The sequence below is a fragment of the Nothoprocta perdicaria genome, unplaced genomic scaffold (genome assembly GCF_003342845.1).
Source record: "Nothoprocta perdicaria isolate Ctin4 unplaced genomic scaffold, notPer1 scaffold_79, whole genome shotgun sequence".
Classification (NCBI taxonomy): Eukaryota; Metazoa; Chordata; class Aves; order Tinamiformes; family Tinamidae; genus Nothoprocta; species Nothoprocta perdicaria.
This window is the reverse complement of record NW_020456076.1, coordinates 226,060-241,541: the sequence shown is the minus strand read 5'-3', so window position 1 is coordinate 241,541 and position 15,482 is coordinate 226,060. Positions and strand designations below refer to the sequence as shown.

Genomic DNA, 15,482 nt, shown 5'->3' with positions numbered 1-15,482 from the left:
TTTGTCTCAGTAAGATAGGATTAAGGAGTTAGACTTAGCATGCAAAGCATGTATCAGCTAGGTGCAAGACTGCTGGGGCTAGTCAGTCAAGTGTTACATGGTTGGACTTACAACACAATATCTTGAACAGATTAGAATTTTATATTCCTAGTCTTTTCCAAACCACCAAGATTCTTTTCTTGAATCTTCTCACCAGTATTTTTAGCCTACTGAACTGCACAACCAACTCTGTTTTATTTCTACCTCTTTTATTATGGTTCTGTGAAATACCTAGTAGCTAGCTGTTTATTTATCTGAAATAAGCAGACATGTCCTATGAAACTGCAGACAAAAAGCTTTGCAGTGGATTGCAACAGTGTAATTTGTGTATATGAAGAAGCAAGACAAAAGAAACTGTCTTGAAAATATGTACTATGTTTCCCTTAATGTTCTTTGACAAATTTGGTTACTTCAAACTTGTAGGAAACAACAGAGGATATTCTATTCTTTTTCTTCTTATTAAAAACAGATATCAGTCACAGCACTTCAGTTCAACCACAAACAAAATGCCATCATCATTTGAGTAAAAAACATGTACATTTAAATCTCTTAGGAACCTTTTATGCGATTCTTCAAAATAAGTGAAAAAAGGTTTAAGAAAAAAAAGAGAGAGATAAGTTGTGAATAAATTGAAAAAATCTTTTCAATAAGTCAATAAGGCAAGGAGTGTGGGCCCTCTGTGAAATATCTTCTACCCAAGTGGATTGCTTTATAGAAGGAAAAGAGTATAGTTTACCGAGCTGACAAGCCAGAATAAAAACAAAATCTCAGAGAAAATAAGCATACTGGTGCACCAAAACACATCACTGCTGTCTAACCTGACAAGTTAGATCTAAGTTACTTGCTTATACTCTGTCATTTTAAACAGCATGCTAGTGCTAACTGCAGTAAAAATAGGTCTTGGCATGGACTCTGAGGCGTTACTTCTGTTGGACAGGTGCCTACCGTTTCATTTTGCAACCATAGAGGTCTAGGCTTCTGTTGATGTGTGTGCACAACTTTCTTAACACTGTAAGTAATATGTGTGTTCACATGAGCAAAGACGCACACAGAGCTTGTCCTGCTATTCAGATGACACAATTAAAATCAGATTCACAGAATTCACAGATTCACAGAATATTTAAGGTTGGAAGGGACCTCTACAGATCATCTAGTCCAACCTTCCTGCTCAAGCAGGCACACCTACAGCATGTGGCACAGGGTGGCATCCAGGCGGGTTTTGAAGACCTCCAGAGTAGGAGACTCCACAACCTCCCTGGGCAGCCTGTTCCACTGCTCTGTCCCCCTAACAGTAAAGAAGTTCCTCCTCACCTGGAGACGGAACTTCTTATGCTTCAGCTTGTGGCCATTACCCCTCGTCCTATCGCTGGCCACCAGTGAAAACAGCTTGTCCCCTACCTCCCTGCATTCTCCCTTCCTGAACTTATACATATTAATCAGATCCCCTCTCAGCCTTTTCTTCTCCAGAGAAAACAGGCCCAGCTCAGTCTCTCCTCGTACGAGAGATGTTCCATTCCTTTAATCATCTTAGTTGCTCTTCTCTGGACCCTCTCGAGAAGCTCCACGTCCCTCTTATACTGGGGTGCCCAGAACTGCACMCAMTACTCCAGGTGCGGCCTCACCAGAGCTGAGGAGAGGGGCMGAATCACCTCCCTTGACCTGCTGGCAACACTCCTCCTGAGGCAGCCAGGATCCTATTGGCCTTCTTGGCCACGAGGGCACACTGCTGACTCATGGTTAACTTAGTGTCAACCAGGACTCCCAGGTCCCTCTCCGTGGAGGTGCTTTCCAGCAGGTCCACCCCTAATCTGTACTGGTGCCTGGGCTTATTCCTGCCCAGGTGCAGGACCCTGCACTTGTCCTTATTGAACCTCATGAGGTTCCTCTCTGCCCAACTCTCCAGCCTGTCCAGGTCCCTCTGGATGGCAGCACAGCCCTCCGGAGTGTCGGCCACTCCACCCAGCTTGGTGTCATCTGCAAACTTGCTAAGGGTGCATTCAGTGCCCTCATCCAGGTCATTGATAAACAAGTTGAACAGCACTGGGCCCAGCACTGACCCCTGGGGGACACAACTGGCCACAGGCCTCCAACTGGACTCAGCCCCATTTATCACCACCCTCTGAGCTCTGCCATCCAGCCAGCCCTCGATCCACCGCACCGTGCACTCGTCTAGTCCACTGTCCCGGAGCTTCCGTATGAGGATGTTATGGGAGACAGTGTCAAAAGCCATGCTGAAGTCAAGGTAGACAACATCCACGGCTCTCCCCTCGTCCAGCCAGCCTGTCACCCCATCATAGAAGGCTATGAGGTTCGTCAGACATGACTTCCCCTTGGTGAATCCATGCTGACTGCTCCTCAGCAGCTTCTTCTCCTCCATATGCCTGGAGATTCTCTCTAGGATGAACCGCTCCATCACCTTTCCAGGGACAGAGGTGAGGCTGACCGGCCTGTAATTGCCCGGCTCCTCCCTCTTGCCCTTTTTGAAGACTGGAGTGACGTTGGCTCTCTTCCAGTCCTCGGGCACCTCCCCTGCTCTCCAGGACCTCTCAAAGATGATGGAGAGAGGCTGAGCAATAACCTCGGCCAGTTCCCTCAGCACTCTCGGGTGCATCCCATCTGCATCAGACGGGTGGGTGCATAAATCTGATGGGTGCATCCCATCAGACTTATTTTCATTCTGTACATAAAAAGTCCATCATGATTTTACAAAAGTTTCTATTTTGGTCACACAGAGAAGACAGAAATGGCTGACTAGGGTCATGGTTAAGCAGTGTTCTGTGTGTCATTAATATGTTCTGTAAGATGAAATCTTCAGCAATTAAATGTCATTTTAGGCATTAACTTTTTGTACTGGAAAATATATCTTTAGTATACTGTGGTTGTTTTGAAAATAAAAAAAAAGTGGTGTTTTTTTTTTTTTTTTTTTGGCCCCGCAGATACGAATTCATATCATGCAGAAGAGGTCTGTTTAGCTACTGGTTTGCCATTTACTTCCATGCTCTGAAGATCTTAAGAGAATATGTATGTAGTTAAATGCTCAAACACCCTGGCTCTGAAACTAAAAACCCAGCTCTGAATCATCCTCTTACAGCAACTGCAAGTAGAGCAATGCCAGCTGATACTGCTTCCCTTTATTACATATGCATGTATGTACCATGCAGAGCTACATGGTTATAAAAAGAAAGACCAATAACGCAGTCACGCAGTCATCAAGACCTGTTTCTTAGATCCCTACCTATGAGGTAGTAGGAGGGAGTATATTTCCTACATCTATGACTACTTCTAGCTTGCAAACTTCTACTCTAGTTGTGGAACAGCATATGACATGATTCAGGACATGACGTATTTAACAGTTTTACCGTTATAGATGTTTAGAGACTTGCCTGCAGTGTATTTTTATATTATTTCTTTCTTTCCTCACTCACTCTCATATAATTTAATATAGTTCCTTTGAGCAGGAGAATTGAAAGAGATGTAGGACTGTTTATTGAAAGTAAAATAAAATAGAGTACAAAAATATGATAGTGTCACCTGCAGATAAAGCCAAGTAAGCCTATGGATTTTTACAATTATGTTAGATAAACAATGAAAAGATAAAATGCCAAATTCCAATTTTTCATTATTATTCAACAAAGATGTGCAAAATGCTTACCTACATAGGTCCTTTAGAATAGCTCCTAACAGCTCGCAAAATACTGAGAAAGGATTCAGAGAATAACTGCAGCAACTGGGACAGTAATATCACAGCTTTCTTAAGGTCAATGGCAAAACTCCCACTGAATTGAACTGAATTGTGCTCTTAGTTAAATCTTTCAGAAGTAGAGCACTAAATGAAGAAACTAAAACTTGAATAGATTTGTGAGTTCTGCATGTAGTATGATGGGAAGAAAGGACGCATTTTGTACACGGAAGTCAGAAAAAGATTTACTGAATTTAACAGTGAGAGAAATGAACAACAAAGCAAAACAAAACAAACAACAGCAATGTCAATGAGGGAGGCCGTAAGGATAAGTGCAGAGTTCAGCATTAAACCTTTCAGAAAATTATTAGGATTTGGTGTACCATGAAAAAAAAAAAAAAAAAAAAAAGAAAAAAAAAAGTGGCATTGGCTGGAATGGCTGTTTTATCTTGGAAAAAAAATATAAAATAAGGAGAAGAGAAACAAGAGAAGAGCAAAAATGAAGGTTAATAGGGACAAGGGTGATAGCTTTTGTGGTGGCAGGAAACAAAGAAATTACAAGCCTCATTGACAAAAATAATAGTGTGAAGGGAACAGCAATTTCCCGCTTGGAAATATGGAAGCCTTAAGAGATATGTTTGATCTTTGTAGGTCAGTTAAATTGTATTTATTTTCATGACTCAGAGATATAGTATGTGATGAGTTTGGGAGGAAACTATTTTTGACTGTATCATAATTTACATTGCATGTATAAGATTCCTCCTTCTAAAACAGCATTTCAGCAGATCAGCTCTTAAAGAAAACATATGGTGCAAACAATTTCCTTACAGAGACTGCATGAAAAGCAATTTTAGGTTTTGGGACCAATTTCTGTATCATGCTGCATTGGTTTGCATGTGTCTTTTTGATGGCTAGATTAGGAGATAGATGCTTTCCCTGCTGTGAGCTCTTCTTCTGTTACTCCTCACTCAAATGCAAGTGCTAGCTTACTAGAAGATGCTTGCAAAATGTGATCTTCTCTTCAGCTACACATGTAAAAATCTCCTCCCATACTTGATACTGAACACTCTCATTTCCTACTCCTTTGTTAACCTTAAATTCAATTATACTCCTATTTATCTGTTGATTCTTTTATATCCTGGTGCAAAACACCTGAAATAGGATTGGTCTCACAATCCCTATTGCCAATAATTCTGCATATAATTAGCACACTAAGTGGTCTTAATGGATTTTTCTTTTTTTCATGTACTTACTGCTTTCTATTTGAGAAATGTGCAGTACCTGTGAATAGTATGCGCAGTACCTGTGAATACCAGTATTATTCCATCTGAGTTCACTAAGGTAAGGCAAAGTCCTATATGATTCTTCCCTTCACTGTTCAGCTATTATATTGTGCTGACCATTCCAGCATTTGTAGCAAGAAGACATTTTCTGTAGGAAACAGAATAATGCCGATGTTGTGGATCAGTTCTATCAAATAAATGTGACCTTGATAGTTGTCATTTGACTTGTCTACTGATGACATTGTGTCTGGTAAACAGACAATCTCACAAACTTCTAAATGTAAAATCATCTATAAATCTGAAAAGTACGATTTACAGAAAAGAAAAATTAAAACTCCATGTTCATATTGAAAATATATGTCTGAACTTAAGAGGATATTTTATAATGAGTCCATTTTAGTTGGATAACTAGAAAAAAAAGATAACATCCTCATTTTGTCAAATTGTAAACCTCATGGCTTAGCTCATATAGATCTCTCCAGTGTCATTTTATCCCTTGTTAAGAAGCTTGCCTGTAAACTGAAAGAAAAGTAAACTTCCAAAAAAAAAAAAGGGTTGTGGGTTTTTTTTTTTTTGAAAGTTTTCATATATGGATTGGAATTATTGCTTATACTTGGACATTTAAAATAGTTATAATTATTCTTTGCAAGAGAGAGCTTATAATTATATAAAATGAAATGTTTATACATAAACACTGACATGCATATTCAGCATTAACAGTCTAATTGTAGACGTGTTCCCATAAAAAACTTTGCTTTGGTTTTTAAAAGTAAGTATAAAGATCACTAATCTATCAGACTTCCATCATTTTCTAGTTCCTGGTACTTGGATTCTTATGAGATATGAATTTAACTTTCTTTGTTACCTCCGATAAAATATAAACTTTTACTGGAGTGCTCTGCTACAAATTAGATCTGGCTTATAGACAATTAAATCTGTGGGCTGGATCTTGTATTCTAATGTGCCCAACCTGTTTTTAAACAATAAAACAATAAAAAGAGATTCAAAAACATAAGCAACTTATTGAGCTTTATGTAACTGCCATTTCAGTTGAGTCACCCTAATCGTCCTTGAGAATGTTATTACAGAATCACAGAATATTAGCGTAAAAGGAACACAAGATAATGTGACTTTGATTAGGTATTGAGCATGGGGCAAGATACAGATGCAGTGTATGATGAGCTTGGGTATGAGCTGTTATGGAGGCTTAGTTGGTGCTTGGCAATTTTCTAGTCCATGATATTCTGATCATATTTGTAAGCCCCAGATCTACATTATGAAACCTATTCAAAATCAGAATTATTTGTAGCAGGAGATAAAATGGAGTGAAGATGGATATTTCCCATAGCTAAACTAAAAGCCTTTCTAATTTGTTTATATATATATATATATATATTCATATATGTCTTTACTTGTTCTGAATAAGGCAAAAGTACCTTTAAAGCAACAAGAACAACTATTTTTGTATTACTTCCAACTTGTCAGGAACTAGCAAGTACAAGAAGTGTCATGTGAATAACCCAGAAAAAGTTCTGTGTGGATGAGCTCTTTCTTAGGCAACTGAGTCAAAAAATTGTTACATATCTTTTCACTTTGAATGCAGAACAACAGATTATACTGAATATAAAACAAGAGCCTGGAACTGCATTTGTCTCAATCCATTTTCTTGATAAATTCTCATGAAGCAGGAAATTACGTGCATCTAATCCCCTAATCTATTCTCACTGCATGTAGAGAGACTTGCCATTGGTCAAAAGAGATGTGCTGCTTTTACTGAACTATTAAAACTGTGCATAGTCCTCTTCAAATGAAGTATATCTGGGCACTAGTTTTCAGGGCTTGGCTATTTGAGCATGAAGTAGCTGACAATGCAACAAATTTGGAAGAAGTATTATCTGATGTTTCCTTTTATGCAAAATCATCAGTAACTTTAATGCTGTCCTGGGCATAATAATGACCATGAAGGAGTTATACACAGTTATACTTTGATAGAAAACACAATTGTGAAAGCTTATATCGTCTTAATATCAAAAAAGCACTCTCTTTCGTACTGGGCAAAGATATCTAATATTACTCAAAGAATTCCTCTTCATCCTTAGTTGCTAAAGACAAGCAGAGTTTTGAAACTAGAAACCAGAGCCAACAGACTAAGATTTTTATAAGGTGATCCTTGTTTTTAGAAACATAGCAGATAAGGCATGGAGTCTGCCTATGTAATCTCCATGAAATATTTGGTCTTTCACAAACTGTCCTTTCTGGTTACTGATTATTCTTTTTCACATTGGACGATGCTGGCAGAAGTATATAGTTATTTGTGTCCACAAAATTGTTTCTGCTCTTGAGTCAGATGCAAGGACTTACCACAGAAGCCAGCAAATTACCAGAAAGATATGTTCAAAGTTCTCCCTGATAAGCACTCCTTCTTAGAAAAGAGGACATCATAAACCAACTCGCTGACATTCCCCACAGGGCAAGAAAAAGATTACAAACCAATCAGATTTTTGGGGGGCAACTCATTTCCTGTCTCCTCCTTTCTCAAAGACTCTGAAGTTATTATATATCATGGAGAGAGAAGTAAACACATCAGACAAGAAAATGCTAGATATGCCAGCACACTGCTCATACTGGAACAAGCATGCAAAAATGTAGGAGAGAACATCATCCAGGTATGCTTCAGGTATATGCATGAGTGTCTCACTGAACTATTAAAAAAAAAAAAGGACATATAAAAGGACATACATTTATAAAATTATCTGATTTCTTCTTTTAAGAAAGAAAGAATTTCTGTCTTCCTGTCAGCTCCTAAAAATTAAAATCAGTGCTTGCATATCTAAAGTACTAATGGTTTAATTAGTAATAAAGAGAGAAATAAATTTCCCTGCTATTGTTTAATGTGCAAATAAAGAGTGTAGTAAATAAAGCTGAGTCTTTAGAATGGTGTATGCACTAGTTATGCCCTAGGTCGTTCACTCAGTAAGAAGAATACTTGATTAAATTTTGGCACATATGGTGCTGAATAGTACCTGTGTAGAAAGGAGGATTTTTTCAAAGTGGTTTCATTTAGCCATATACTAGGTTTTGTTGAGTGGAAAGTCTGAAAGAAATCTTGCCAGCTTTCATGTACTTTAAGGTATCAGGTCACATCTACATTTTCTGAACAGGTAGAAGTAGAAGGACATTTTCTTTCCATTCCTTCAATCAGGTTCAAGGGCTTCAGCAAAGCACTGAAAATATCTTTCACCTAACAGCAGCTTGAAATAATGGAAGAGCCTTGTTTTACCTTAGCTATTGCAGATGATTACATCGCTCTCAAAAATGTTACAATGTGCATTTACCTTTCATATATATACAGCTACAATTCAGACTAAAGCCAGCCCTTCAAAATAATGAAATTAGATTTCAAAGCTTTAGCTAATGTAAAAAAAAAAAAAAAAAAAAAAACGGCCAAGGTACTTATGTAGCAATTCCTTATTATTGTGTGTGTTGTCTTGTGCCCCTGACATGATTGTCCGAAACACTCAAGGAAAGAACTCAGCAATAGCACCATGGAAATTATGGGTTGTAAAGACTGATAAACAAATGAATGGCAGTCTCTTAATTGTATCTTGCACAAATGTAAATTAGAAAAAGTTGCAAATGTTCTTCGATTAACCCTGATGTTCTGATGTTACACAGTGCTGGCACTGAAGATTCTAGTTTAATCAAACCAAGTATTACTCATAAAATTGAAGAAATACTAACATTTGGCTTTCTTACTAACAGTTATGGTTTTTGCTGTTGTTGTTGTTTTTCCTTGTGATATGTACTGCATGGACTACCTGCAGAAATGTATCTCTGAATATCACCAGAATTAGAAGAGAATACTTTGAGATGAAGATAAAGCTCCATGTAGTCTGCTTCATTAGTATAGTCTGAGACATCATTAGGAAGTTTTGTTTTCCCAGGAATACTTCTAGCTAGGAATTCATTTAACAAAAAACAAAAAGAAAATTAAAAAAAAAAAAAATTGCTTGCTTTACATCTGCAGAAATATAGGAGAAGCTAGCTAGGAGTTTCTACCAAAATCCTCATTATTAGCTTTTCTATGCTTACTCCATCATGTGATGGAACCACCTTTCCCTCCCACTGAGAACTTATTATCTATCTCTTGACAACTGCAGTAGTAGCTTACAAGTCAATCTGGTATTAGGATACTATTGGAAAAGTTTCTAGCTTCTTGCAATGCTACTACCAGCTGCATAAAAGATCCACACAACCAGTAAATTCAGGGTGCCAACAGCTGGGATAGTGAGATTATAAAGATTATACTTTATAGGAACATTTCTACTACACATTACTTCTTCTTTTGTCTGTACCACAGCTGTGAAAGGGAAGATCAAACTTGTCAGAATAATTGGAAAATATGTTAACATTTATCTGCCTCATTAGATTACCTTTTGCAATTTCTTCCGGTGGGAGGAAAAGGAAGAAATTAGTCAGTGTTTTCTATGGTCCTCTTTCTCTAGCAAAAAACACTACTTCTTGTCTTTTGCAGCATGGGAAACATGTATTCATCTACTCATTCAAAACAGAACACTTCTAGGTTAATATAATAAATGATGTCTTTATTATCTGTGAACAAGCATGATTCATCCACCTGTCACAGCTCGTAAAGAAGTAATGCAAGGAAATTAAAGTAGTTCTTTTTGTTGAATATGGGTGTACTTCAGACAGCCATCTAGCCTCAGTTGGCACTTGTGCAGTCTGCTGTTGTAGCTTAATTTTACCCAGCGGTTCATAAAACATCTGTTTTAATCATTCAGCTAATTTCATGCTTTTCTGTGACATTCCAGTCATGATGACATTTAAGACATTTCTATCTCAGGTGAGCCCCATATTTCAAATGTTTTGCCAAACATATAGTTGAAAGCTATATTGACAGAATGCAGTCTTGCAGAAATTCACTTCTTTTTCCTTAAAACACCTCAGTGACATTTACATAAGTGTTAGGAGTTGGGTGGCTTATGTCTTGGGGCTATTCTTTTTTTTTTTTTTTTTTTCAGTTCAATCATGTGCTGGAATAATTTAACTATTTACAGTCGATTCCTCTTCTTACCATAGTATTTATCAAAATGGAATCATCATGAACAGACAAAATCATGAACTGGATGGTCACACCAGTCTTAAAGAAAATGCTCTTCCTGTTCTCTGCAGAACTTCTGCAGAAATAATAACCAGTATGGCATCTTCAATATCATGTCTTTAATAGCATGGCTTTTTAAGTTTGAGACACATCAACTCAACTTATGTTATTGTGCCAGCTATGCAAACTCTACATTTTATCCAGAATCTCTTAGCTTTTCATTTTGGGAACTGGTACCTAAATACAAAGGTGATCTTTCTAAGAATATATGAGCATTTTAGATATGGTCACCTACTCCTTTTTACGATTTATTTAAAGATACTATGGATGGAAATATTCCAGTTGGGAATCCAAATTGTATGCATGACTAGCAAAACTAATAAATGTACCCTTACTTTCCAAACATGCATAATGGTTTCCACTATATGTAGAGAATACTATGAATATATGGGGAAATAAATAGTCCCAATACATTTTGGAGAAGTTTTGAAAACTTTTTATTCAAACAGAAGTATGTCTTTTGCTAAAAGACAATGAAAGACAAGTTCAAACAACATATAGGTTGTTAATAATGACATGTTATATTTTATTATGGTTAGCATTTCAGAAAAGCAGCCTTACACTTAAAGTAGTTTAAGTTCCCCAATTTATTGTTCATTTCTCTCTGAACAAACTTAAGCTAATTTTGATTCTCTGAAATCAACTGCATAATGAATCGAAGAAAAGCCTGCTTAAATTATTGTCCCTTTTTCATTTCTTTTATTTCTTCAATCTTCAAGAAATGATCATAATAACAAATTTCAATTCAGACATTCTATAATGTATTATTTTTAATGCTTCTTTAGGTGTTGTGTATTAACAAAGAAAATGATAAGCAACTTTGCTTGACTATGTTCAGACAACATATATATTTGTGCATGGTAGTGCTTATCACATCATAGAATCACAGAATGTTCAAGGTTGGAAAGGACCTCTACAGATCATCTAGTCCAACCTTCCTGCTCAGGCAGGGACGCCTAAAGCATGTGGCACAGGGTGGCATCCAGGCAGGTTTGGAAGACCTCCAGACAAGGAGACTCCACAACCTCCCTGGGCAGCCTGTTCCAGGGCTCCGTCACTCTCACAGTAAAGAAGTTCTTCCTCACATGCAGATGGGACTTCCTGTGTTTCAACTTATGCCCATTTCCCCTTGTCCTATTGCTGGCCACCAATGAAAAGAGCCTGTCCCCTTCCTCCCTGCATTCTCCCTTCCTGAACTTATACATATTAATCAGATCCCCTCTGAACCGTCTCTTCTCCAAAGAAAACAGGCCCAGCGCACTCAGCCTCTCTTCATACAAGAGATGTTCCATTCCTTTAATCATCCTGGTTGCCCTTCTCTGGACCCTCTCCAGAAGCTCCACGTCCCTCCTATACTGGGGTGCCCAGAACTGAACACACTACTCCAGGTGCGGCCTCACCAGAGCTGAGGAGAGGCGCAGAATCACCTCCCTTGACCTGCTGGCAACACTCCTCCTGAGGCAGGCCAGGATCCCATTGGCTTTCTTGGCCACGAGGGCACACTGCTCACTCATGGTTAACTTAGTGTCAACCAGGACTCCCAGGTCCCTCTCCGTGGAGCTGCTTTCCAGCAGGTCCACCCCTAATCTGTACTGGTGCCTGGGCTTATTCCTGCCCAGGTGCAGGACCCTGCACTTGTCCTTATTGAACCTCATGAGGTTCCTCTCTGCCCAACTCTCCAGCATGTCCAGGTCCCTCTGGACCTTCCAGCCTTCTAGAGTATCAGCCACTCCACTCAGCTTGGTATCAGCTGCAAACTTGCTCAGGGTGCACTCAGAGCCCTCATCCAGGTCACTGATGAACAAGTTGAACAGCACCCGGTCCAGTACTGACCCTTGGGAACACAACTGTCCACAGGCCTCCAATTGGACTCGGTCCCATTTATTAGCATCCTCTGAGCTCCGCCATCCATCAAGTTCTGGATCCACCTCACTGCATTCATCCAAACCACTCTCCCAGAGCTTCCATATGAGGATATTATGGGAGACAGTGTCAAAAGCCTGCCTAAGTCAAAGTAGACAACATCCACAGCTCTCCCCTCGTCCAGCCGGCCAGTCATCCCATTATAGAAGGCTATTAGGTTCGTCAAGCATGACTTCCCCTTGGTGAATCCATGCTGACTGCTCCTCATCACCTCCTTCTCCTTCATATGCCTAGAAATGCTCTCTAGGATGAATGTATGTGTGATAATGTAATAACATTTTTGATCCATTCAGATAAATACTTTAATTGTATGAATGTATGAGTTATTGTGATGCTGTCCATAAGACCCTGTGTGGAAACATGCTTTAATTTGTAGGAAAAAAGTAGAAGCTTTGAGAATAGAATTTTTGGAATTACAGCACTACTGTATTAGCATATTAATTTGTTTTCTGTTTCCCTCCTGAAAGTCATTACCTGAAGAAAAATAAATCATTCAGAAAAAAAGGCATCTAAGAAGTGAAATTTAGTGTTAGAAGCTGTGTGATTTTGTTTAATATGTATGTTTACTCTTGAGTTTCATAAAAGAATCCCAATAGAGGTGTTTATTAATCTCTTCTTTAGAGGTCAAAATCAAGTAATTTTTTACTAAAAACTAAGGTGAAACAGTAGCATAAATGAAAATCTACTGCACATTTGCCAGCCAATTAATATTTTCTATGTATCAATATTCAGAAATAGAGCTGTTCTGTTATAAGTACTTGCCATAAAACTGTTGCAATCTGAAGTGGAATATTTTCAAGTGAAAAGTACTGCATCTTTATATGCCAAAGTCTTTTTTGTCTTGAGCTTATCCAAAAAAGTCAGAAACTAAATACAATTCAGCTGAACAACTTTTCCCATATCAGACAGATTTTTTTTTCTACTTACTATTTTCTGATGTGCCATTACCTTGGTACTCAACTTGTAATAAACTTCCCCTGACTTTATTTGAAAGGTGATGGAAATAAAGCCTGATTCAATTCAGTGAGTCCTCTTACCTTGATTTTTAGTGAAGAAAATGTTTATTTTCTGTCATACTGTCTTCTCTATACATATCCTTTTGCTTGAAATATCAGGTGGTTTATCAAGCTACAAGGACTTTAATTCTTTAATTCTGCAGGCAAGCGGGATATCCCAAACAAGAATACCTTAAACTTTTGCTCAGTTATCAGTAGAAACATCCTGAGCTTTCTAATAAAAATTAATTTAACTAAATATTTATATCTAAAACATTAAAAATATTACCTGCTAGAGGTAAAGGGAGAAGAGTTAAATTTCTCACTTTAAAGATATTCCAAATGGTCTTGAAGACTGATACTGTTTTTATTTAATTTTCTTACTTAACTCATCATATTCCCAACTATCAGTTGGATAGGAACCCATACAGTTGACATTTATCTGTGCCTTCCCATTAGAACTGAGAGTAGGTGAGTTAAATGTCTGATATGTTTTGTAGAGCTCACCATGACTGATATGAAAAAAGAATCATGTCATCTGAACAAGGAAGAACAGATATCAAAAAATAAAAGGTTTAATTTCTCATTAAAAGACCAGAGAAATATTTTTAGCTCTGAGACAATACTTAGTGAATTAGGCTTAACATAGTTTTCTGTCTTCTTCACTCATTCTTTCTACTCTTTTTTAGTTATATGTTACATTAACCAGAGGAAAAGAAATTCTTTTCCTCCCTCCCAGACATTTTTCTTCATTATTTTTGACAAATGTTAAGTTGATCTTCTTAGATTTTTGAAATATAGCCATTTCTATCAGATTTGAGGATAATAACAAAGGTTTATAAGTTTTTATGTAACACACTAGAGCATCATGGAAGGGTAATAACAAGCATTAGTAGAAACAGTTATTTAAAGTAAGGAAATACTGAGAAAATGTCAAAATCATTAGGCCACAGATACTATAGTCACATAAAATGACTTGTTATAAAACATAAGAATCTTACCTTTTGAGTCATGTATTTTACTATCTGTGAATTTCAAGTTTATATTCAGTATTAGTATTCAAAATTCATATCTTATAAGAGTGAAAGAGCATTGTAACGTTATAAAAAAATGTCAGATAAAATTATAAGGAAGATAATATTTGATTAAAAAACTTATCACTTACCTTCTCTGCTGATTGGGCCGTACCAAAAAAGATTGGAATAAAAGCTAACCAAATTATGCAGGTTGTGTACATGGTAAATCCAATGGGTTTTGCTTCATTGAAGGTCTCTGGAACCCCTCTTGTTTTAATAGCATAAACAGTGCATGTGACCATCAAGAGAATACTGTATCCAAGGGAGCAAATGAGAGAAAGATCTGAAATGTCACATTTGAGGACTCCTCTGGCATTTTCTGGCTCAAGTGTCCTCTGCTCTCCGTAGTCTACTATGATATGTGGTGGATCAATAGCAAACCAGATGAAGACTCCAATAAGCTGCATGGATATGAGACTGAAAGTGATCACCAGCTGGGAAGCTGGGCTAATAAATTTGGGGGCTGTGACAGATTTTTTACCTTGTTCAAATATTCTGTGAATTCTGTTTGTTTTGGTAAGCAAGGCAGCATAGCTGAAACACATGCCAAGTCCTAAAAAGATCCTTCTAAATGAGCAGACTACTGTATCAGGAGTTGCAATCATTAAAAAAGTAATGGAATAACAGAGAAAAATCCCAGTCAAGAGCACATAACTGAGCTCCCGTCCAGATGCCCTGACAATAGGAGTATCGTTGTACCGGACAAAAGTCACAATTACGAAGGTGGTAGCAATTATTCCAAGAATAGCTATGAAGACAGGCACAATGGCCCAAGGAGAATGCCACTCCAGTTTGATTATAGGGATAAGCTGGCAATCTGTACGATTGGCATTTGGTCTCTTATTAATAGGGCACAGTTCACAGTTGAATTCATCCACCTGGTAATGGTACCCTTCACAGCGTTCACAGTGCCAACAGCAAGGCACTCCCTTTACGGTTTTCTTTCTTTCCCCAGGCTTACAGGGCAGGCTGCAGACAGATGCTGGATGAGTGTGTTCTCTATTAGCCCACTGCATGTCTTCTACCTGTGGGTATAAAAAATTAATGAGCCTTCTATTTTCCCCCATTTATAATATCCTAATCCTGGCCACAGGTTTGTCATAAATCACTACATGCTGACAGTACAAATACAGCTTACCATAATAAGAAACCTGTTTCTTTCCCTTGTATTGACTTTATGAAAGTATTAAATGATTGTGTCCAATAAATCATTCATGCCATAGGCTTGATGAGTGTCATTAGTTTCTATTTACCTCGTTACTACTGACCAAATTGACATTTGTAAAGATATTTATTGACTCTTGT

The 15,482-nt window shown here is 37.8% G+C and overlaps 1 protein-coding gene across 1 annotated transcript in view; it reads right to left on the bottom strand.

Moving 5' to 3' along the window:
* Positions 1–15,482, bottom strand: part of GRM8 (glutamate metabotropic receptor 8) — a gene marked incomplete at its 5' end in the record, with an annotated part of 260,308 nt that overhangs the window by 33,684 nt on the left and 211,142 nt on the right. Inside the window, one exon of the mRNA XM_026051665.1 lies at positions 14,267–15,202. Within this exon, the coding sequence (XP_025907450.1) occupies positions 14,267–15,202 (936 nt within the window). The remainder of the gene's footprint in view (positions 1–14,266; positions 15,203–15,482) is intronic.